General features: G+C 39.7%; 1 protein-coding gene across 6 annotated transcripts in view; it reads left to right on the top strand.

Moving 5' to 3' along the window:
* Positions 1-25990, top strand: part of CD96 (CD96 molecule) — a 629135-nt gene that overhangs the window by 128727 nt on the left and 474418 nt on the right. For all 6 annotated transcript variants that reach the window (XM_044072718.1, XM_044072716.1, XM_044072717.1 and 3 more), the window contains exons 4-5: positions 212-410; positions 21448-21491. In XM_044072718.1, coding sequence (XP_043928653.1) covers positions 212-410; positions 21448-21491 — 243 coding nt within the window. The remainder of the gene's footprint in view (positions 1-211; positions 411-21447; positions 21492-25990) is intronic.

Here is a 25990-nt window from a genome sequence, read left to right as displayed (position 1 = left end):
CAATATTATGTATTTTATACTATACAGTGGAATAAATATGTCAGTCCAGGCATGTCAGTGCCTTTCCTTGATTTATATTTTTTATCATATCAGGCTATATAAATTGTCATGTGTAACTCTTTCACTTTTGCTGACCACCTGTGATCACTTATAATTAAGTTATCATTTGTTGCTTCAGATATAATTCTTATTGATGTATTTACTAATACAGAAAGAAAATGGAAATGAGATGACATTGGCAACATCTGACAGTGAAGGCAACACCGCACTATATGAAGATCGAATTCAATTACATAACTGGACCTTGTACTTGAACCCAGTGAAAATCCGAGATGATGGAATGACATTAATTTCCTACTTTAAATCAAAATATAAAAAAGTAAAGGGATCCTTCAGAATCCGTGTATTTGGTAATATTTATATTTTCCTATATTTTTAAATATCACTAATGAGAATAACTGCTGCAAGTAGCTAAGAATATCTGTATACCGTGTTAAAATAAAAGTGCAGCTAGTCTATTAGAATAACACGGCTACTTGATAAACAACCATAATTATGCATACTTCAAAGGCTTTATGGATGCCTTATCTGTCAGCAGATCACACAGAACGTTTATTCATGGCACAGTATGTGGCTTCCACTACACTGCTGCCAAAGTGATGTGTTAAACTTTGAATGCATACAAACCATACATAAATAAGAATCACTGAATTTTAAAATATTTGGGAATACTATGTTACTCCAGTAATATACTGTTTATCTATAAATTAATCAAATTAGCGGTTTCACTAAACGTCATACCCTCTGGCTGTCTCGCTATAAGCTAAATCTGTAGAGAGATGATAAGCTAAATCTGTAGAGAGATGTTGATTGTAGTACAGCTAGTCTTCCTATTTTATCAGCAGTGCTGTAGGTTTGAGTAGCCTGACCATATTCAATAACCACAATGTATTTGGAGATCATGACTCAGTTTATGTGCAGTTTCAACTATGTATAAGACTTATCAAATTTGCTTCAAAAGTTAAAGCTGACACACACATACTCACACCACATAGCAAATGCTTCAATTAACAAATTATATCATGTCTTCCTTCCTGCTTAATTGCTGTCATCTACCTAAAGCCTATGCCATCCCTTTTTCATTGACTCTGAACCTACCAGGGAACTCAGAGACCACTGTCCACTGGCAACAGGCAAACAGATGACATGATGCCTGTTCACCCTACAACTTGCCAGAGCACCCCATGTGCAGCTCCCTCATCATGGCACAGCCACCAAAATACAGTGTCTCTCCCCTTTGGTAAGACAATGTCAATAATGATAATTTGCCTTGATCCCCTCCCCCATATGAGGTACAGGGAAAGGATGATCCATTGAAGGGTGGGAGGAGGATAATTCTCTCCCCCCGACCAACCTGCTGGCCCTCTAGATAGCCTGCTTGATATGGCTGTCTGCTCCACCTCCCTTTGAATTTACTAGTACATTATTGTTCTACCACCCCAACCTGCAGTGCAAAGGACCTGAAGCAGCAGTGTAAGTTGTACACTGAACAAGTCCAAGCCCACATCAGACAACTGGATGCTATGTAGACTAAAACAAGCTGGGTCACTGTTCACATATCATGCTTTGCTGCTCTCCTCATAATCTGGTTGATATATTTTCCTGGTCATCTTTATGACAGGAGTGCTGACTGCCTGCTGCCAGATCAGTCTTCCTAGCATTTTTAACCAAATGACATGGACATTCACAAATGTTTTTCACTTTTAACATATTCCTCTAAATTATGCCTTTCAAAACCCAGCTTAAGCAGTACCTAAACAACTCCTGGCTTTATACATGTCCCATATCTGGATAACCTAACCTAGACAATTATTACAACTGCATGGCTACTTCTCCCAAAATATCCTCAAAAGATGCTTTATGCACAGAATATTTTTATCACCCTTCTCTCCTTGTACCCTCTACTTCATATAGCCATCCTTCATTCTCCAGTGCTTTCTTTCACCATCCTTCCCACTCCCTCCAGTCCCTTTTCAATCTGATCAAATAAGCTCCATGGGGATTAGTCTTCCCGTAAACTACTCCTTCTTATTCTTTACTTCTCTTGATTAATAATTTTAATTCTTAAGAATATATTGCTTTTCCACTCTCACCATGTGTGTATAAACAATATTCATAACTATCAGTTACCATATCTGTATATGTTACTGCAATTCAGCCTCACAAACTGACTTAATATAATTTGAAACAGTTCAAAAATCTATGCTATAATTTCATGTAAGAGTATTTGGTGTTAGCTTTCCTATTATGCAAATGTGTAATCTATTTTAACAATGCATCATCTATTTTATCAGTGTGTTAAATAACTTACTAATCTGCAATTTCTGTTAATATTAATTTTATGTGATACATTTCTGTATTTTATGCTGTAAATTTCTGTAAAGATATTGCTTCTAAGGAGCTTTTCTCCCAGGGCTTCTGCTGGAAATGAACTTTCTCACCAGGTTAGACTTTTCCCAGTCAATAAAATCAACTAAATAAATAATAAAAAATACAGACATATATTCAGGGCATTCCCCCAAGTGAATCACCACAGTCTTGGTTTATCCAAACTACTGCCACAATTGGAACATGGCTGGTAGCAGCTTGTTCCGATGCTTTCCCATTAGTCCCTGTCAATAGACCTTCTATTTCATAGCTTCTAACCCCCCTGGCCTCACCAGGTTGGCTCAATGCCCTTTTAACTGTCCATTGTTCATGGGAAAATATTATTACTACCTGTGATAAGAAAAGACAGTGTTGTTAACTCACATCAGTATTACTGTATATAGATGTGTGTGTGTGTGTGTGTGTGTGTGTGTGTGTGTGTGTGTGTGTGTGTGTGTGTGTGTGTGTGTGTGTGTGTGTGTGATTCATAGGTGTATACTAGGCTAATGGTCCTGAGGCCTTTATAAGCCTAGCCCATAGACACGCCCTGGCATTGTGCCATCCGTTGTTAGTTCCCAATGCTTCTATCAAGTAGATCCACTGGAGTGATCCCCGGGGTGAACTTTCGATTTTCCACCCACTCATCAATATTTCTCTTGAAGAGGGCTAGTGAAGTGCTTTGCTTGACATGTATGGGAAGTCTGTTCCAGAGAATGGGCAGTCTCTGGGTTATGGACCTGTCCCTTCAGCATGTTCTGTTGATTGTGGTAATCAGGTTGCCATCTCTGGACCATTTGTTGCAGGGGGATTAGGATTTCTTTAGATGTAGAATTTCTAACAGGGCTGGGTCAGACATGGCTTTGTAAGTCAAGCAGAGATTGCCTCTTAGTAGACAATATGAGACAGAGAATAGCTGGAGTTTTTTGAGTCTGTCCGTGTAGGACATGTGTTTAAGGCCTAGGATTCTGTTCATGAGGTACTTTTGTGGCGTCTCCAGCTTTTGCAGGTGTCTTGTAAGGTACATGTCAAATGGGGCATTATACTCTATGATTGGTCTAATGAGGGAAGAGTAGAAAGAAATGATGACTTCTTTCTTCCTGGATTCAAAACCCTTGGTAATGAGATATGCCACATAGAAGGACTTTCTGACCACAGTGGCAATGTGGTGGTCAAAGGAGAGGTTGCTGTCAGCCTGTGTCCCCAAATCTCTTATAACGCCTTCAGTGTTCAGTGGGCTCCCACTGATGTGGTAATTAGTGGCAAATGAGTTTTTCCCAAAGGAGATTACGACTCATTTTTTGGCATTAAGCTTAAGACCATGGTTTCAACACCAGTCATTGGTCTCAGTGAGACCTTTCTGTAGAATGTCTGCATCTCTTGGGGAGTTAATAATGGCTCCCAGCTTGCAGTCATCTACGAGTTTTGTCAGCCAGAGTCCGTCCGTGTTGGCCTGGACTTCTGAGCAGCAGATGCCAAACAGGAGAGGATCAAGGACCGATCCCTGTGGGACTCCACTCATGACTGGTCTGCAGTTTGACTTGGAGTCTGCTACTTTCACACTGTGGGAAAGTAGTAGTTTAAACACATTCTCTTCATTTTTTTATTGTACATAAATGAAGAAGGCTCTTGACATTCATCTCCTTGCTCTTTTTAGTGATTTCTATTGAAGCTCCTGCATCTCAGAATAAGTGACTCCTTTTCTCCTGAAGCAGAAAAATGAATAACTTGAACCATCTGCCACTTTTCCTGTCAATACCGTCTTTAACATGCCTTCCATATGCTTCAAATGACAAATCTGCCTAAAGACGAGCCTATCTGGCCTAACCACAGATGATATCTGACACAGAGTAGCCAGCAACACTATTGGACAAAGTGGTTTGGCTGTCTCCAGCTTGAGCAATACTTGCTGCCTTGCTGCCTCCTAGTCAGTTCTTGAAGACTGTGAACAGATCTGGATGCCTGATCTAACAGACACTGGCTATTACCACCACAGACCCTGTGTGATTGTACCTCATTGTACAAGTCTCATTTCTTAACACCCATGATACATCTGAAGGAATAGGCTGTCTCAGACAGCAGCATCTTGGTAACTGCTCACTGTTGCCCTCAGGCCTGAAAATGAGTTGGGCAGGAGATATATATCCAGACTTCCACCTATCTGCTACCAACTTCTTTGGTAAGTCCCATGTTTTCTTGGTCTCAGGAAGATATTTTCTGAAAGCCATAAACAGCTGGAGTGCCTTAGCATATGTTCCCCATTTACTAGCTGCCCACAACCCCCTCACTAGCTGTCTTGATGTCCAATGTTCCACACCATGTCCAGTATGCATACGTCTTTGAGGGCTGTACCTGTGAAACTTGTGCCAAGTAAATGAATCAGCTGTGTTATTCCAGTGACAAGGCACATAAACAGCAACACATAGATATTAAATTAAAGAGCATAAATACCCTGTGAATGCTGTCTGAACAGACCTTATGGTCAGAGCTGCCACCACTTCCTGATTTTCTAAGCATAACCTAATTCTGTGATTTGTCATCTGTGTTCCCCATACCACTAAAGTTGGCCATATCCACATGACCTATAAGAAAGTGATTGTTTCATACTTCTTTCTAATAAAGCTACCCAAGAAGGACAAACCATTTTCGAATTAAGAATCCCCCTATTCCTGGTAGCCCATCTATGTCTATGTATAGGCCAAACTTCATTTTGCTGACTTATTTCCCTTTCCCAGTAGCTGACATCATTTAACTCACTTTAAAATTGTTGCCAAGCCTGCAGATTAGCCCTCAAATCCTGCTTGATTAATATCATTTGATGTTTCTGTTTAACTCCCCCCACCCTGGAGTGATGTTGCTAATGATCTGGTAAACTTGTGGTCTAGCAGCACCACCCTGCAAGCTAAAATGAACAAACATAAGAGTACCGTGATCACACTTGTTTTTGATTGCCTCTTATCCCTCATTTCCTTAGTGTTTGCTGTCAGTTGACACAGCTTATCATACAGATGTAAGACTGTGTTTTTCATGCATCTTGAACGTCATTGTCTATGAACATATCAACAGCCTCCCCTGTAGGATAAGTGGAGTATGAAGTAAAAATCACCCCCAATTTCTTATTGGGCACAATGGCATGTACTTGGAAAATGGTGGCATGACAAATGGAACAGCCAGCCAACCCAAACAGATTTCTTTTTCTAAAATGTCCCTCCCTTCCCTTTATCAGTTCTGGGTTTTAAAAAGTTTTGTATCTGGATTTTAGCTAGGCTTTGATAAGAAAGCCATTGCCAGAATCTTACAGCAGGTAACTGGCCACTGTATCATCATGACAGATGATCAGCATCCACTACAGGACCCAAACTCTGACTGAGGAATGGCCTGCCTTGCCTGTAAGTTGTGCAAGCACACCCTCTCCCAAATTCTCTTGCTTGCCCTCCCAATCCTCTATCTTAAGCCCTAAAATCCCCAAGGTAGGGACTTAACCCCTTTCTTTTCCCTGGGGAGAGTGACCAGTTCTTGTTGATTCTCTTAACAGAGGCCTGGATGGGCTCCACCACAGTGTGCATACTGGTGCAAAAAAGCAGCACACTGCCCAATGGAATTTGCCTGTGTTGAACATCCCTGCAGTTCCCTGCAACTGGCCTCACTTTCTCCTGCAATAGTTGCATCTTATCCATAGTGCTTAGCCAGGTATTGAAGTGCTTTACTTCCAACAGTAGTGTTTTATCTAGTTTCTTCAGCTTCTGAGAATTGTGATCATACTAAATCCAAGATATTATTATCCTAAACTTTTGGGAATCCCTCAAGGACATACAGTATGCTATCATCAGCAGTCCCTAATGTGGGTCCTTCACTAATTCTTTAATGTTACTGCCATGAGGTACATAAAGCCTAACATCTACTTGTCTCAATTTCTAGCCCTCCATTTAGACAGTTTGCTCTTGTGTGCTGCATTAACTTTATCAACCACATCAGCATGGGAGGACCCCACAGGGGCACGCAAAAGGAACAATGGATATCCTGCTCCCTCAGTGTCAGTCACTTTATGTCACCATCACCTGAGTCTGCATCCCTTTAGTCTTGCCCCACTGTCAGCGAGTTACCTCCCAACAGCTCCTACAAAGATGTCCATTCTTCACCAGGAAAGGTGGAGACCACTCCCCTCAAATAATCCCTCTAGTACATTTGCTGGTACTGGAACCCCTCCTTCTATCTACATTATCCTCCTTTAAATGATTACCTGCCAGCTCACTTTGCATATTTGGGCATAGCAAGTCCTCACCCACTGCCTGTATGTTCATGCCACCAATGCAGCAGCCTTGTTTCTTTTTCCTTGTTCAGCTGCTGCTGCATTTCTTTGCAGGAGCTGGTTCTTTATGACCTCATTTTGCCTTGACTGTATGAATGGTCCTTTCTCCCTATCATCTTCTTCTCTTACTATCTTGTCTTATAGGAAATTGACTTGTCCCATCAAATCATGCCATCTCTCTTGTCATGCCCCCACTAGCAAGGCAAATAAGAAAAAAATGCTTATGCCATACATGATATTTTAATAAAGATGTTTATTGAAAAGAAAAAGAAAACAAAAATACCAACTGTTACAATCAATGATCCTGTTACTTGCAACACTCCCCTCATTCACACACACACACACACACACACACACACACACACACACACACACACATACATATATATATATATATATATATATATATATATATATATATATATATAGTCTTCTGAACTGTTGACTGCTGCTTGGGTTATCCTTCTCTTGATTGCTCCTGCAACAAATGAATTACACTGGTGATATGCTGAAAGATTCTCCATATTGCTCACCAGTTTTAGTCACTTCCTTTATAATGTATTTAATTTCTTGACCCTACCTGCTGTCTCTGGACTAATGCCCTTCTAAAGGGGTGGCAAGAGAATCCATTTCACCTTGCATGGGTCCTCTGACCTGCTCTATATCATGCCCGCAGTGTCATACCCTCCCAGCATGTTAGTGGGTGTGCTACAACAACAAAACTCCCCCTCCCCTTCCCATAAGAATTAACCAAGAGCCATATGGATATCCAGCCAAGACATTATCATTCTGTTATCTAATTCACTGTACTGCACCAGAGCCACTACCCCAAGAAGATGAGGGAGGAAGTGAAAAGAAAAATGACCTAATAAATAAGCATTAGGATGTGATCCCTGTACACATTTATTTTTAGCTGGAGACAAGCTGGTATGAAGGCTAAGGTCTTTGCTTCCCATGCTCAAGGTACTAGGTTCAATCTTGACCTCTTGGCAATCCTTGTATGGAGATGGAGATTTTGTATTCTCCGTGTATCTTTGGGGTTCCTCCTACCTCCGAAAAACATGCTGAGTGTTTCCACCTCAAATTCATCCAGGGAAGGAAATGTGGGCAGCAACACAGACCAATAAATGGTGGTTATGGAGGAAGACTTATAAACCAACTGCTTTGGACATCAATTGTGGTGTACAGTATCCTCAATATAGGAGAACATGGATCACCAACAGTGTGCCATGTTGGGGCTGGCCGCACAATGGCGTAAAATTGGTTTAAGTGATTTGGGAGTGCTGACTAATATTGCCAAATGGGAATGAGTATTTGTCAGTAATAACTGATGACCTGGCCTACTCCAACTTAAGCCACAGACCCATGCTGAAAGTGGTAGGGGTATATATGCCCTTATTGGCCAGTTTGTGTCTGCCATAAAACCCAGCAACCTTGAATCAATAAGCTACCAGCTGGTGCCCAGTTACCAAGCTTGGGTTACCTGGGACAGCTCTGTTAAATGAAAGCTGGCCATAAAACAAATCAACATACCAAACATGAACTAAGAATTGCTACTCTCAATGTAGGTTCACAGACAGGATGCAGCTTGGAAGTGGAGGACATGATGGTAAGGAGAAGGCTGGATATCCTATGTATCCAGGAGAGAAGATGAAAGGTTAGTGTAACAAAACCACTTGACTTGGGATCCCGAAGACCACTCAGGAGGAAGACATACTAGAAATGGAGTGGGAATTGTAGTGAGTGAGAGGCTTCAGAAGACAGTGAGGGATGTCAGCAGAATTAGTGACAGATCCATGGCAATCAGACTCCAGTGTAAGGATAGGGCAACATTCATAATCTCAGCTTATGCCCCACAGCAGGGTTGTGATAGTGAAGAAAAGAGTGCATTCAGACTGCAGTTGTGGGACCTACTAGATAAAGAAGGACAGCATGGATCGGTGTTGATAATGACTTACCTGAATGTGCATATCTTATTCGACAGAACAGGATATGAGGATTTCCTGTGCCCACATGGGTGGGACATCAGAAATAAAAAAATGGAGGCTAGTCTAGACTTCTATCTGCAGATGGTCGGTAGTGGCAAGAGAAACAGTCAATGTTACATACAAGTGTGGCCAACATGCAACTCAGGTAGACTTTCTCCTCATAAAGAAAGGGGACTGGGGTAGATTTAAGAAATTGCAAAGTTATCACCAGTGAAGCAGTTGTTCCACAGCATAAACCACTGACTGCCACAATTATCTCTAAGCAGTTATCAGAAAAAGCTCTAAGGTCAACAGAGACCAGACTGAAGACCTGGAAGTTGACTGGAGAGAAAGCACAAGAGTTCAAGGAGTGTCTCAGGGCTGTAGCACCTCAGGAAGAAGAAAAGTAGGTGGAGTTGAGGAGAAATTGCAGAGTTTCAAAGCTGCATGTGTGAGGACTACAGAACAGATATGTGACTGAGCCAGGCTTGGAAACAAGATACATCTCTACCAGTTTCTGGAAAGTGAGTTGTTAGATGGCACAAAGAAACTACCATGTTTCAAAGCAAAAGAAGATAGTCAGACACTGTTCATAAGGGATGCCAGCAACAACCTGCTCACTAGTCCTCAGGACATCAAAATGCAAATGGAAGGAGTACTTCCAGCAGCTTCTGAATGTAGAAAACTCTGCAATAGATGTGTTACCCCAGACAGCCTATGATGAAAGAAGAGGTAAGAACAGCACTATGGAAAATGACATTTAGCTCAGATAAGGTCACAGCAGATACGATCAAGATGTTGGGTAAAATAGGGGAGAAATGGCTTCTGAGGGTACTCATTGTAGTATGGAGAGAATAAGACATCTCAGATGACTGTAGAATAAGTATACTAGTGCTAGTGAACAAGAGCAAAGGGGACATCACAACTGTGAGCAATAAAGAGTCGTCAAACTCCTATTACATTGCATAAAAATTCTGGAAAGGGTGATTGATAAATGAATATGAAGAGCAGTAGAAAGCAAGATGGGAGATCAGTAGTTCAGATTCAGATCAGGGTGAGGCACAACCAACCAGATGTTTGCAGTGTGACAGTTGAGAGGTAGCTAGAAATGAGGAATGAATCCAACAAGACATTCCTAGAATTGGAGAAAGCATATGACAAGATCCCAAGAAAATTGATTTTGGCAGTCCTGCAGTGGTTTGAAGTCCCAGAAACATTAGTGAACGCTGTGTACAAGAACCCAATGACTCAAGTACAGACAGTATTCAGTTTCACAGTGGAGTTCCAGTGGGAATGGATGCACATCAGGGTTCAGCTCTTAGCCTACTGCTTTTCATACTGGTGATGTGCTGCATTAGCAAACAAATCGGAGGGGACAGATCAACAAAGTTGTTGCATGCAGATGATGCAGCATTCCAGAGAGCCTCTGAGAAAGAACTTCAGCAAAGGATGGGGGGAATGTGATTATCTTCTGAAGCCTAACATCATAAAACTTTTAAGCACTCTATACTCACATTCAGCCTGCACAGCCATAACAGAGCCCATATAGTTAATATCCCTCGTCTTGTATATCTGAATAAGATGAAAAGGCTTGGGTGTTCATTTAAGTAGTTTATTACATACAAACACATCAATATGGATGGCAGGAACATTAAACTTAAATGAACTAAATAACTGAATGACTACTACACAGATGCATGCTATCACTCTGGCTGCTCACTCAAAATGGCACTCTTGCTTGCAGGTGCTCAGTACTTACATGCACGTGCCCACTGACTGGAATGCTTCTTAAAGGTACATCACACACTCTGATCTACATCCTCCCTCTTTACTGAGCTGTGTCACACTGCCAATGACATCTGAATAGGCATGCAAATTATACAGACAATAATAAACAAAACAACAATAATGTCCAGATAGCCATGTATCTGGAAATATGACCTGATCTCGTAGTGTAATAGTAAGGACTGGGTTTAGCAACAGGGACAGTCACTGGGAATTTTCTACTTCAGGACTCTCAGGGGTATTCTCCGGAACAGGGATAGCTGACAGAATGTCCTCTGGAACAGGAACATTGGACAAGTCACTCTGAGAATTAGAGTCTTTGTTACAGGCAAGATGCTGTAACACTGGCTCAGACACCAGTAATAAATGCTTCCGATTCCACCTAAATTCAATTCCTTGTGATTCCATGATGTACGATCTTGGCTCTTGACACAAACTTTTCACAAATCCAATATGATCAAAACCTTTTGTCGTCTGCATCCTCACTATCTCTCCTTCTTTTAATAAACTGAGCGGTTTGCTGGACTTATCATAGTAGGACTTCTGTGGCAAATGCTTTTTTAACATTTGGGCTTTCACTGCTTTATTGTTCTTTGCATATGGAACCAATAAATTGCTGCTGACTGGTAATATGTTTCTGGTTTCTCTTGACATAAGTCTCTTGGCAGATAAACCAAAATGATCATCGTGAGGAATGTTTCTGCGATTAACATAGTTTAGAAAAACATCGGTATTGCCACATTTGGATTTCTCCAACAGCTGTTTTGCACTTTGAACTGCATGTTCAGCATAGCCATTTGAATGCGGGTACTCAGGACTACTCATAATATTAACAAAGTCCCACATTTCATCAAATTGTTTGAGCTGCTAACTTGTAAACTGTGCACCATTGTCAGAAATGACTCTGTGTGGACTACCATGAACAGAAAAATGTCTCTTCAACTTAGTAATCACAGTATTGGATGTTAGGTTAGGAAGTAGGTCAATCTCAAACCAATTTCAATAAGAGTCTGCTAACCCCAATCAATGTCCACCATTCTACTCAAAGTTATCTGTGGCAACTGTTGACCAAGGTAGTTCAGGAATCTGGCTTAACTGAAGTGGTTGTTTTTGTTGATGCGGCTTTATACTGTTGCATACAGAACAAGATAAAAGTACTTTCTCAATGTTTTTTGACATAGAAGGCCAAAATACTAGTCCTTTCGCCCTTCTTTTGGTGGAATCAGTTCCTGGGTGGCCAAGATGCACAATCTTAATGTACTCTTTGTTTGTAAGGATTTTGGAACAATCACTTTTGGACCTTTCACAATGATACCATTATCTGAGAAAATCTCATCTCTGTATGGAAAATATTGCTACATGTCTACTGGTAAACAAGATTGTTTTGAAGGCCATCCTCAACTGATGAAGAGGCGGAGCTTCTGGATAATTGGATCTGAAGATGATTGAGTTCTAAGCTCATCAAGACATGTAGAAGAAAAATATCTTACTTCCATGACTTCAAAATCAGGTTGCGGATTGTCATACTGTTCTCTGTTTTTTCTTTGTGATCAGGATAAGGTATCAGCAACATAAAGAAGTTGTAAACAAAATTGAAATTGTACATTTGCAATTTGAGCATCATGCATTGCAATCTCTCAGGAGCAGTGTACATTGGCTTTCTCAAAATAGTGACTAGAGGTTGGTGGTCAGTTTCTATCTGGATAGGTCAGCCATAAATATAATCATGAAACTTCGATCATGCAAACACAATTGTCAAAAGCTCTTTCTCAATCTTGGCATACTGCATCTCAGTTTGGGTAAAAGTTCTCAATGCATAGACTACTGGTCTACGCTCTTGAAGAATGACTGTGCCAAGAGCAAACTTAGAAGCATCACAGGAAAGAGTTACTGGTTTGCAAATATCATAGTAGCATAGAGGTGGTGGACTGGCAGTTTTCTGCTTCAGGACATCAAATACTCTTTGGTGTTGTTCTAACCCGGACCAGGTAACATTTTTGCATGTGAGTTCTCTTAGCAGTGTTGAAAGCTGACTTATATCTGGAATAAACTTGCCTAGATAGTTGACCATGCCAAGAAAATGTTGTAGGGCTTTGATATTGTGTGGAGCTGGCATCTCAAAAATTGCTGTTTGCTTGGAAGGATCTGGTTATAAGCCTGAACTGGTAAACAAATGACCAACATCATAGCCTGAATTTTCACTTCTGAGGATTTAGCTTAAGACTCACTTCACAAGCTCTTTCCAGAACTTTCTTGAGGTTTCTATCATGTTCGACTTCACCATTGCCTCCTAAAATAATGTCATCTACTCTAATAGCAGATGGATAGCCAGAAAAATGTGTTCCATCGCATGCTGAAAGACTTAACTGGCCGAATTAATTCCAAATGGCATTCTCAAAAATCTATACCTCCCAAATGGTGTACCAAATGTGGTTACCAATGAAGTCTTTGGTCAAGCAAAATTTGCTAAAATGAATTCTTTGCATCTAAGACAGAAAAAAACAATGGCATCTGGCATGATGGCAGCAACTTCCTTGACTCTTTGCATAGGATGATGAGGTCTTTTTAATGCTTTGTTCAAATCTCTTGGATCAATACATATTCTGATATTATCTGAGCTTTTCTTATGCGCTACTACCATGGAAGATACCCATTAAGTTGGTTCTTCTACTGGACAAATTACTCCTAGTTGCACCATTCTGTCTAGCTCAGCTTTGACTCTGTTATACATAGCTACTGGAACTTTCCATGCTTGTCTGATAACTGGACTAACCTCTGGGTCTAACTTCATGGAGTACACAACTGGAAGTTTGCCCAGTTTGTCTTCAAAAATATCAGCATACTCAGAAAAAATGGTTTGGGCAAAATTTGTTTTCATTCAAGCGTACATGGTGGACCTCTGTTAAATGGAAGCAGTCCCATTTTCAAACTGTCTCTGAGGCCTAATAATGACTGCACATGTCCTTTGACTATGTAAAACTGCAAGTCATAGCTGTTCCCAGCAAAGTAACACAAAACCACTAGTGAACCTTCGATTTTAATTTCTTCATCACTATAGCCAACAAACTTTGCATACTTTGCCAAATCAAGTAGTTTTGCAGCTCTTACTCTAGCAAACGTTCCTGCTGACATAACATTGCACTTTGAGCCAGTATCTACATTGAGTTCTATGGAACTCCCATTAATCCAAACAGTACAAAAGATTTCATTCTTTGCCCATAAATCTACTGCATTGACTGTTTTACCAAGCACAGATGCACCATCAATATAAAAAGTAAGGTTGTAGCTTTCTACTTGATCAACTTGCCTCTTTATATGCTCTCTTTTATTAAAAGAATGTGCCTTGTTTTATTTACGAAACCTTTTGACATGATTCCACTTATTGCAAGAATGGCACTGCTAACCAAAAGCTAAGCACTTTTCTCGTGTGGGCTCGTGATTATCACCACAATTAAGACAATTGACTATGAGGCCTGCTACAAGTTTTGCTGAGTCACCCTGTGCTTTACTGCATGCACCCTGTACTTACTAAAGTTGCTCTGGGTTTTGCTGAAGCTGCCATGCCCTTAGGCCTCTGTCTTTTAACCTTGTACAGCATAATATATACATTAGCTCTGGAAGATACTGGAAAACATGTTCTCTCATTTGTAAGCATAATTGCATGCTTTTCTGTGAACTCATATAGCTGACAAATCTCAATGGTCTTGTTGAGCATTAAATCACTGTCTCAAAGAATAATCTTTCTCACTGTATCATTATTAATACCATATACAAGTCTGTCTTTTATCAACTCATCTCTGAAATCACCAAATCTGCACATTTTAGCCTTATTTCTCAAGTCGGTTATATATGCTGCAAAAGCTTCACTAGGCTTTTGATCTCTTGTTTAAAATAAGTATCTGTCCATTGTAACCTTTGTTTGGGGGTTACACATTTTTCTAAATTTATATTTTAAGCATTAGAGTCTTCCCATATTTCAGCCTGTACCACAATATGAAGGTTCTCCCCAACCCTGCAAAAACAGGAGGTGCATACAAAAATGAACGGTCTCTTTAAATGGCTTCTGAACCAGTTAAATTAAGCAGAATAAATGTATTTGTATGTACATCTTTGACATATAAAGCAGCCTGTATGAAAATATCGTACTCTTGCTCAAACTCTCCAATTTTCTGCAATATTGTTATCAAACACAAGAGGTGCAAGTCTACAAAATCCTTCTGCCATGCCTACAAATTATAGTAAAACACAACGCAATCTTGGCCCTTGTAATTATGTACAAACATGCACACACATCAGGAACTTGTAATAATATTCAAATGCACAATAATCTCTTTGAAAGACTGTAGTTTGCGAAATATTCTTTGAAATTAGTGTACTTTCCGAAATGACTGTAGTGTAATACTGCATGCACTTGCCAATACTTTGCACACTTCAAATATTTTGAATAGCTTTAGTAATTGCAAAAAAGTTGTACATAGCGGAAAAAATAAGTCCATTTTCCCTTTTTTACACATATTATGCGATTTGGATATTGTTTCAAATGTTTTTCTAATCGTTTCCAATATTTTTATCAATATGTTGCAGTTCTGGACATTTTGTTTAATTAGAAATTCATTTTGAGCATTCTGAATGTTTTGTTTAATTGTTTGTGAGTTGTTTGAGCAGTAGGGATGATCCACTCCTTTATATTCCTCCACTTCTACCCGCTTGGCTCATGGTTCTCACTCTGGATCCCATTCTGGCACCATGTCACTTGTCTTGTTCATCTGAATAAGACAAAGAGGCTTGGATGTTCGTTTAAGCAGTTTATTACATGAAAACACATCAGGATGGATGGCAGGAACATTAAACTTAAATGAACAAACTAACTGACTATTACACACATGCATGCTATCACTCTGGCTGCTCACTCAAAATGGCACTCTTGCTTGCATGTGCCCACTGACTGGAATGCTTCTTAAAGGTACATCACACACTCTGATCTACAGTTACTTCAAAACTTCTTGTGTCTTATGAAATAATCACAGCTATGCACCCCCAATAACAATGATAGTAACTTACTCAACCAGGGGTGAGGACAAACCATAGCTATGTTCATCTGCACTCTGCATCATAAAGCATTAATGTTTGGCAACATGTACCATCTTCCTAGTAGACAGCAACCATACCAAAAGGTAAGAAAATCCCCACTGCCTACATGTCTGTTTCCCTCCTATTGTGCTCATGGATCATTGCAACTGCAATAAATACTAACCAAGTATCCATCTACCATGCAAGTCATTAGTATTTCAGGTCTTTGCCTCATTATGCTATTACTGAACCTATGAGCGTATGCAATGAAACCAGCTAGAGACATCATGTCTAACTCTGTTTGACCTTAATCTTTGCACATTATTATTATTATTATTATTATTATTATTATTATTATTATTATTAATCAGTATTAATTCTATTAATACATGTGTCCTCCAGTCTCTACCAGCCTGCATGCTCCAGGCTGGCCTGAAGAGCCTTTATTTACAACCTTGGCAATGCAGATTGCACCACCGTAAAAAGATAACATTAGTTCTTATATGGGCTCTGAACTCCAGACTTGCAGAATGCCATGTATTGTCACTGCTGCTATCTCAACTAGAGCATATAAAAGTATCCAGCCTGAGGAGAATTAAACTCCCAACCTTCTCAGCTTGTATTTTGCAATGAACTAAATTAGCAAGTTGGGTTAAAGAACAGTATTACAACTGCCCGATTCTTGTATAACAATTGAAATTGACAACTTCTTCACTTACATGTCACCACTCATCATTCCAGCCATAAAGTAAGAAAGTGATTACGTCCATTACACTATACCACACCAGATGGGCCACAAACCCCCCAAGCTTGGAAAGGCAAAACCTAATCTTTTAGGAGGGGCCTTAATACTTCCTTGTACAGTTAACCAGAATGAACTGACATCATGAAGCAGGCAATCTGTATCTTCTATTTATCTATATATATATATATATATATATATATATATATATATATATATATACACATACGCACACACACACACACATATATATATATATATATCTATATATATATATATATATATATATATGTATGTCCTATTTAATTGACTGAAGTTTAGAACTTCGAATTTCATATGGCTGAAACCATATGATTCAAAGTTTTAAAATTTCGAACATTTAAATGGAGATCTCCATACAGCGCAGAATGGGAATATTCCCTTTTCCTCGCAGCAGTGCGATCTCGGAGTTGGTATATTTTAATAGCAGGGAGTATGGGGGTGCAGGGGAGGTTGCCCCCCTGCATATATGTGTCTTAATTTGTTTTTGTTTTTTTTTCTTTTTTTAATGTTCAAAATTACAAAACTTTAATCATATGGTCCCGAAGTTTTGTAATTTCGATCATTCAACGTAGATCCTTTTATATAGATATATATATATATATATATATATATATATATATATATATATATATATATAAATACATATGAGTATACTCACATTCATTAATTGACACTACCGCAGTGCATGCCTAAGAGAACTTTTGGCATATGTAATATTTACACTAAAAGTAAAAACAAAAAAACATTGTTTTTTGCAGGAGGTCAAGCCTCCCTGCTAATTATATATTAACAATTCTGTGATCTCAGAATATCAGGGAAAGAGCATATTCACCTGCCCAGAGAACTGTATAATCTCTCACATTTCAGGATCATTTGTTTAGCTGACAAAATGTGGTTGACTAAGGAGATGTCAGACAAAGATCATTTAGACTAAAGCTAGTCCACCCATATAGACAGATAGATATCCATCCATCATGGGGTTGGGGTGCTACTTTAACAGTAAGAGTTGTCTAGAGTCATTGCTCATAGCTGAGTGTGTGTGTTTGTGTGTGTGTGTGTGTGTGTGTGTGTGTGTGTGTGTGTGTGTGTGTGTGTGTGTGTGTGTGTGTGTGTGTGTCTGTATCTATATATACATATTTATATATATATACATATATATATATATATATATATATATATATATATAGTTTTTTAGATCTATATATATATATATATATATATATATACAAATATCCACACCACACAACACACATTTTCACCACACAAACACAACAAATCCATCCACATACACTAAACACGACATTTCAACACCAAAACAACCTCACTCCCCGACACAACACACACAACACAAGCAACAAAAAAACCACAATCAACCAACACCAAACACACACACAACACATACACCCAAAATCCTTACAAACCAACACTAAACCTCACCACCACAAACGCCAACACTAACACTAACAACCCTAACCACAACAACCACTAACCTAACACCTACTCACATCCTAACTCCGCTACACTACAACTCTAACTCCAACTTAACTAACCACTAACCTATACTCCTTTTAACAACCAACTAAACTCACAGACTATCACACACTTACACCGCCTAACCGCTCCGCCCCTTACCCTAGCGGCACCCCTCCGCAATAACCCCTACTATCTAACTACTGCACTTACCTAACATCACACATCCTCTTAACTAACCCTTAACTCTAACTAACCCACGTCACACTAACACCCTTACTACTTACCTAACGCCCTAATACCTAACCCCCTAACCCTAACTCTTCCAACCACCCTAGACTATCACATCACAATCACCACCTTACTAACGTCCCCTAACGTCAGATACTACCGCACAGCCTTTTTCCCTTTTCCCATGTTCTCAGCGCAGGGGTTTTTTTTGATCCGGTCTTCTCAGTTTTTTTCGATCTTCTGGGGCCGGTGTCTCGTTGTCGGCGTTCTGACTTTCGACGTTGTCAATATATATATATATATATATATATATATATATACATATACTTTTTATATATATCTATATATATATATATATATATATATATATATATGTGTGTGTATATACACACATACACACACCCACACATATACACGCCCTTTGTGTGGTCAGAGTTTGTAAAAAAAAAAAAAAGTATATATATATATATATATATATATATATATATATATATATATGTGTGTGTGTGTGTGTGTGTGTGTGTGTGTGTGTGTGTGTGTGTGTGTGTGTGTGTGTGTACAAGACTGGCATGGTGGGAAGGCGCAGCCCCATGCAAAATACAATGTTTTATTTTATTTTCAAATGTTTAATTTTTACATGTACCAAGATTGTTGATTGGTGCATGCATAATAGTATACAAGCACCAAAGGTTAACCAGACAAATCCACTGGAACAAAAACCTTTAGGATGCATGTCTATATCTGCTGCTAAATATCTGACAAACCAAAAGGAAAACTTGGTGTAAAGTTTAAGAGCTTTCGTTCTTTTGATGTTTAGAACTTCATCAGAAATAAGATAACCTCAGCCTAACAGTTTAAATGTAAAGTAAGAAATTACTTCATGCTTCTTCAGTCCAATCAGAAAGTTACCATAATTCTCCTAAAAACAGGGCATTTACCTTACTACATTGATTACAAGGGTACAAAAAAATGTAAAAAAATACACAAATAAATAGTAGGGAAAAATACTTCAAAACACAGTATATGAAATATGTAAAAAAAGAAAAGAAAGTATGTTACAACACTTTATATTTAAGTAAACTTTTAACAATGATGATTTCTTTAAGACCTGGCTCTTGATCTGCTTTCAACAGTGCATGCCACTTCAATGCTCTTTATTCTAAATGGTTGTTGAAGCTGTCAATAAACAGCGACTGGTCAACTTTTTCTATTACCAACAATACAAATTTGTGAGCCAGAACAGCACACACTATGTTTGGCCAGGGCATAGGTAAAGTCCTTATTTTTGATAGCCATCACATGTTCTCTGGCTCTTTGGGAAAGTCTTCTAACAGTTTTGCTAGTGTAGTAATTTTCACAGCTGCAACATGAGGCCAAATAAATAATCCCTTAACATTGTCACCTCACAGCAAGAGGTTCTCCAGTTTGATTCTCGGCTGGGGTGCCTTCTGTGCAGAGTCTGCATGTCCTCCATGTGGTCACGTGGGTTTCCTCCGGGTGCTCCGGTTTCCTCCCACATCCCAAAGACATGCAGTAGGTGGATTGGGCACTCTAAATTGGCCCTAGGTGTGAGTGTGTGTGTGGGTGTGCCTTCTGTGGAAGGTCGGGTGCCGGGCTGGCTACTCGACACTGCAAAACTCCACTGCCAATCATGAGTGGACAGATGATCCACTGTGGCGATCCCTAACCGGGAAAAGCCGAAAGAAGAAGAAGAAGACTGTTGCAGTCAAATTTGCTTTTTGGAATTTGTGTAATCTAAATGTTTAAAAAAAATTATTGGTAGTATTTGCAAATCTACATTGCTTTCAATTATGACAAAAATGTCCCAAAGGGGTGGCCCACAGATAAATGTCTAAATGAGTTGGTCTGTTCTAACATTTTCTTCAAGTTACTACACTTTTTTGGGTGTTTCATTTAATTTTAGTACACATACACACACACACACACACACACACACACACACACACACACACACACACACACACACACACACACACACACACACATATAATATATATATGTTTTTTATTATGTTATTTGCTATGCTGCTGGAAAATAAACATGCCAGGGAAGGCCATCTCTCATAGCTCACAACATTCCATCTCCAAAATTTGGAAGACTGTGAAACTAATGAGAAACTGTGACTTCATTACTTTCAGTTTACTAACAATTTCTAGTAAAGAGCACACATGATGATTTAACGTGTTACTTCATACTTGTTCTTCTTAAATTATCCCATGGGTATTAGTTAAAGAAATTCATAGTATGTGCTATGTGACCACCCTTTTTAGTGAAACAGTGAGGAACATGGCCCTTTTTTAATTGAACATCATTCCACTTAATTAGCTATCTTTAAATAATATGCTGTCACCAATCCCTTATTTATGACTCTTTGTCACCTCATTGCTTCATGCAAACATTCTCCTGCACCCTTTCATGTAAGCAATCCAAAGTGTCCGTACTGTTATCTTCGATATGCATCTTTCTTAATGTACATTCCCTTCTCCCAACCTTCCAAATCTCCAAATGTGTATACTCTTTCTGTTGTCTAGCTTTCTTTTTTCTTCTTTTTTTTAATTGCATTATGTTGGATGTACTGTCCCGACCGTGATTTTCATGAGCCACACCATCTCCTGCCCCTAGCTCTCTCCTCACTGCCTGCTGCCCTTTCTTTTCTGACTCATTTTTTTTCTTTTTCTTTCTTTAAGCATGGACTCTTTGGATAACTGGCACCATCCATAGCACTGTTACAATTAAAGAGCATTTTTTTCTTATTTACTTAGTAGAGTCACGATGGAGATATTGTTTTCCTCCATCCTGTCCTGTCATTTGAATGGTGCTCTAATCCTTCTTCAGCTCCCCCCAACTGTCTTTTATTGTCAGTCATGCTTGTTGACTGACAACTTGTTTTTCACTGGAAAATGATTGTTGCTTAATTCCTAACCATGCCTTGGAAAATTCTACAGTACTCTGTTACAGTGCCGGATTAACTAGATTGTATACTTTTGTAACCTAAATAATGAATATGAAATGTAAAATAATACATGGGTAAAAGAAAGTTGTTTAGTACTAACGCAGAAATATAGTAAACTCAGTAGGCTGGGGTCATAATAATGGTCTTCGCTTGTTAAAATATGGAGTATCTAACTTTCAAGATGATTAGTCATGAGGTACTCACAGAATTGAACAAGTCTGGATTTAAATGTGGAAATAAATGTCACACTGGGAACAGTACATAACTGATAAAAGTATTGCATTGGGAGCATGCCATTTTTTTCTTTCTCTTGTCTTTATATATATATATATATATATATGTATATATTTATGTTTATTTGTGTTTATGAATTTATAAATTCTAGTTACCATTTTTCATGTATAACACAATATTACTGCTGTCTTTGAAACAGGTCTAAATAAAAGTGTACATGGAGATTTCCACATTCTGAATGAGGTAAGACATTTTACAGTATTGTAACATTCAAAACATATTATATGAGATAGCAAAAATGACAGACTGAGAAAGTTTCATAACAGGACATCTCTGAATAGAATGAGATAAAGATAAGAACTCAAGTTTAACATAACATATGCGGCCAGATTCCAAAAGAGTTACTTTCAGTGTAAGTCTGCTCTGATTTCAAAAGACCTTCTCTCAGTGAAGGTGACTTACTTCAGCGTAAGGCCTGTTTATAAACAAGCTTAGTGCAGGGACCAGATTCCAAAAGATCTGCTCTCAGCCTGCTATCAGTTGGTCATTTACACTGAAAACAGCTATTTTGGAATCAAGGTCAAAATTTGATAGTAATTGATTGACTTACTAAGGAAGCAATAGTATGAAGGGGGTACATGACACAAGATTTTTTTTCTGATTCTTAAAATATACTTGTGATGATAGGAGGTACTGCCAACCATGCCAGGAAAAGTAGGGCAGTAGATGTATAACCTGTGTCAGCACAGCTAGCTGTTATTTTATAAATAATTATATGCCATTTGTATATCAAACTGATTTGTACAGATGCTTGTGCTGAGAATGTACTTCTGAGGTTTACTTGTGTTAAAATGCATCAACAGTGCACCCTGCTGGAATGCAAAGAAATGTATACGTACTATTGCAACTAAATTAAATGTATATGTTTTAATAGAGGATACTGGGACAGCAAGGGTTAACCAGCTGGCTTATTTTAAGAAAAATAAGGGAAATATAAAAAAGCTGTTAAACCATTAAAACGGTACCCCCACAGTGATGAATAGGACCAGAGACATTAGATCTGGAAGAAGTCTTTGTTCATTAGCTCAGTAAAACGTGGGGAAGACCCCAGGCATAGCCATAAACATATAAGATGTATATTGTAGCTGTCTATGCTAAATTCTTGTCTCAGCTTCAAAGGGGGTTACTGTGAGAACCTAGAGTCAGGTGACCAGATGATGTCATTTTGCAAGCCACCTTGGATGGTATATTTTACAGGGAGTAATCTCTGAGAAGGGAGTATTCTGTTTGGGAGCCTGACTAGAAAGGCTGCTCACATATTTCATCTTGTCTTGCCCAAGTAAGTTATAAGGGAACAATCATTTCTTTAGATTTAGTCAGGGAAATATAGTGAACCTTAATTTAGATATTGTTTTCTTTATTTGTCTGAGTCTGTCCATCAATGTTCTTTTCAATATTTCCTTTGATCTGAACTCTGTGGTTTACTGTGAATATATAGTCAGTATTTTCATGTGCTTTTATTATTTATTATTAAATATATTTAAACCTTTTATTATGGCTGGTCCTTGTAGGAAGTACTTAACCTTTGAGAGTGCTTATATTTATTTGGTGATACTGTGTGGGGCACACCAGATGACCTTGCCATCTTGGTCAACTACTACCATTTGTATTATTATTGGGTCTATATTATATGAACAAAAGTTCATAATGTTGAATGCTCTGAAGAGCGAAAATGCTGGACCTCGAACAGCTTCTTGTGGGATTGCAGTACAGTGAAGGTAGGAATATTTGCCCTTTCCTCACTGTAGTGAGATCTCGGACTTGGTATACATATATATATATATATATATATATATATATATATATATATATATATATATTTAGTGGAGATGTGGGGGATGCAGCACCCCACAATAAGGAGTTTGGCGTTATGAACTTTTGTTCATAGAATATAAACCCTTATTATTAATATTGCACAGAATAGTTGTATAACTTTTAAGGGCCATAGAGTAGCTGATTGTGGAGTGTCTGATGGCAGTGATAATTACCTTATACACTGGGCAAAAGCGGCCACAGCAGGTAAATATGTGCCAGCCTTTCCTTTCCTCTGTACCCCTCCCTTAATCAGTTAAAAAAAAATCTAACCCAGTATTTTAAAACTCACTGGTTATGTCCTTGCTCTAACCCTGACTAAAGCCTCATCTACTTCCATATCCCTGCAATTTTTTATTCACAGCGATTAACCTTTTGGACTAAAAGGTTTGATAAGAAAAACTGTAACATCTTTGCAGATACTCTGTATATAAGCTGCACCTATAGGTTTGATAAGAGAAACTGTAACACATTTGTATATATTTCTGAATATAAACTGTATTCTTCATAGGCTTGAAATGTGAGACTGTAACTTCTATGTTAATACAGTCCCCCAGATTTTCGAAAGCGTGCACGGTGTGCAAGATTGGTGCAGGAGCTCAAGCAGGCAATATGTCTGCCGTACAATCCAGGAACAGGCTGCAGGTGCGTGCACAAGCGGTCCTGCACTAATCCTGCACGGACGTAGCCCTTGTATGCAAATCACCCCATTTGCAGAAGAAATCTATGCAAATGAGGTAATTTTGCAATCCAGGAAGCTTGCAACCGTCCGTGCAGGACTAGTGCTAGCTGCAGAAATGTACTCGGTTAGTAACAGCACTGTGCACATTTGAGAACATTGCGTGGTGCGCATACGGCTTAAACAGGATTGCAATGGGAAGGGAAAACAGCAGTAGGAAGGTAATCAGGGAGTGCTAGCTTAGCTGGGAGGTGAAATGTATCAGAATCAGCCAATTACACAGGCAGCAGGCCAGCCCAGCCCAGAAAGCTACTATAAACTATGCAAACACCTACCCCTCTGATATTTCCCACACTCTATACCACCAGTGTATACAAACGGAGAAATGTTAACAAAGAAACCTACAAAATGAGAAGAGCTGCAGCAGGCAACATAGAACAACATGTGCCAGAGGCTGAAGGTGGTGAAGATGTGAATGCTGCCGATCAACCCACAGTGAGGAGATGGAGAAGAGTGTACAGACCCAGGGTAACCTACCAGGGACTACATGAGCTGGAGATAGTGGAGTGCTATAAGGTGGACAGAGACCTCCTACAGCAAATTGTTGAGCTGTGCCGGCCACACCTGACACACCAAACTGACCAAGGGGAACCCATCCCAGTGAATACCAAGGTATGTGTAGGCCTAGGAATACTAGCCACAGGTACCTCCCAACGCTCAACTGGGGATATCATGAGGATCTCACAGGCATCAGCATCCAGAGTATTCCACCAGTTCCTGGATGCCATGTCAGCACATGCCAGTGAGCATGTATATTTCCTCAACACCCGTGAGGTGTTGGCCAGCAATATGCGTCACATCCACCAAATAGCAGAATAACCTGAGGTAGTGGGTGCTATAGACTGCACGCACATATGCATAAAAGCACCACCTGGTGATCTGGGTAGGGCCTACATCAACAGCTGGGGAATCCACTCCATCAACTGCCAGGTTGTCTGTGATGCCCAGGGCATTATAATGAATGTGTGTGCTGGCTGCCCTGGAAGCTATGACGATTCCCACATATGGCATCTGATGCAGCTGTGCCAGAGATTTGCCAATGGGGACATCCCCTACGGTCACCTAGTGGGGGTTGCTGGTTATACACTGGAGCCATGGCTGATGACACACATCAGAAATGCACACACACCTGAACAAGAACGCCATAATGAGGCACACACACACACACCAGACTTATAATACAGCATGTGTCTGGGATGCTCAGGTCACGGTTCTGGTGTCTGGACACATCCAGTGGAGCCTTGCAGTACTCACCAGCTACATGTGCCCAAATTGTTATGGTATGTGCCATGCTACACAGTATGATCCTGCGGAAATAGCTGCAGCAGGAACAGAATGGGGCAGGGCCACACAGCTCCCCACCAATGCCAAGGCATGCACAGGCACAGAGTGACTCAGAGGAGGAACAACCTGAGCCTGCCACAGTAGGCAGATGGAGGAGGGCCCAGTATGCTGAGGCAGCGGCAAAGAGACAATGCATAGCACATACACTGACACAATAGGGACCCAGGGAATGACACCTCTCTCTGACTCACACATGCAGTAAAAGGGATGCCAAACATGACACTAACTGTCCTCAACCGTGTATAGATAGTGAATACTATGTGCATCCGACATAGGCAGTCATCCAGCACCATCCCCAAGTCTGTCACACCCTCAAGGTAAGTCAATCAACCTACCAATTGCCAAATGGAGTAGAATGTGTTGTTACCTGTATCTATGGTATGGATGTGAGCATGCAAGGGAATTGGGAGGCTGAATGTGATGGCAGCAGACAGCTGACACCCATAGTGGCACCATGACATCTGTAACACATACTGGACTTACCATAGTAGCCAGTACTACACAGGGTGACAAAACCCACTGCAGGAAATGTGCTGAGCAACATGTGTGTCCATATGACTCACACATGCCAGTCAAGGCGGTTCACATACTCAACAACAGTCTCAGCCAGCAGGACAGGTGTAGACAAACACAAACAGAGCCTGTGCTATGGCCCTTGAATGATGGCTATGGTTAACCTCCCCCCCAGACCTACACAGACAGACTACAGTAGGTCAGGCAGTGGGATGTTAGTTCTGAAGGGTAGGAAGTCAGACACTAATATGTAGGGCAACCAAAGCTACGATCT

This window comes from Protopterus annectens, chromosome 5.part0 (assembly GCF_019279795.1).
Source record: "Protopterus annectens isolate FY-2018-M chromosome 5.part0, PAN1.0, whole genome shotgun sequence".
Taxonomy (NCBI): Eukaryota; Metazoa; Chordata; order Ceratodontiformes; family Protopteridae; genus Protopterus; species Protopterus annectens.
The sequence above is the reverse complement of the archived record's forward strand: the minus strand, read 5'-3'. Positions and strand labels throughout refer to the sequence as shown.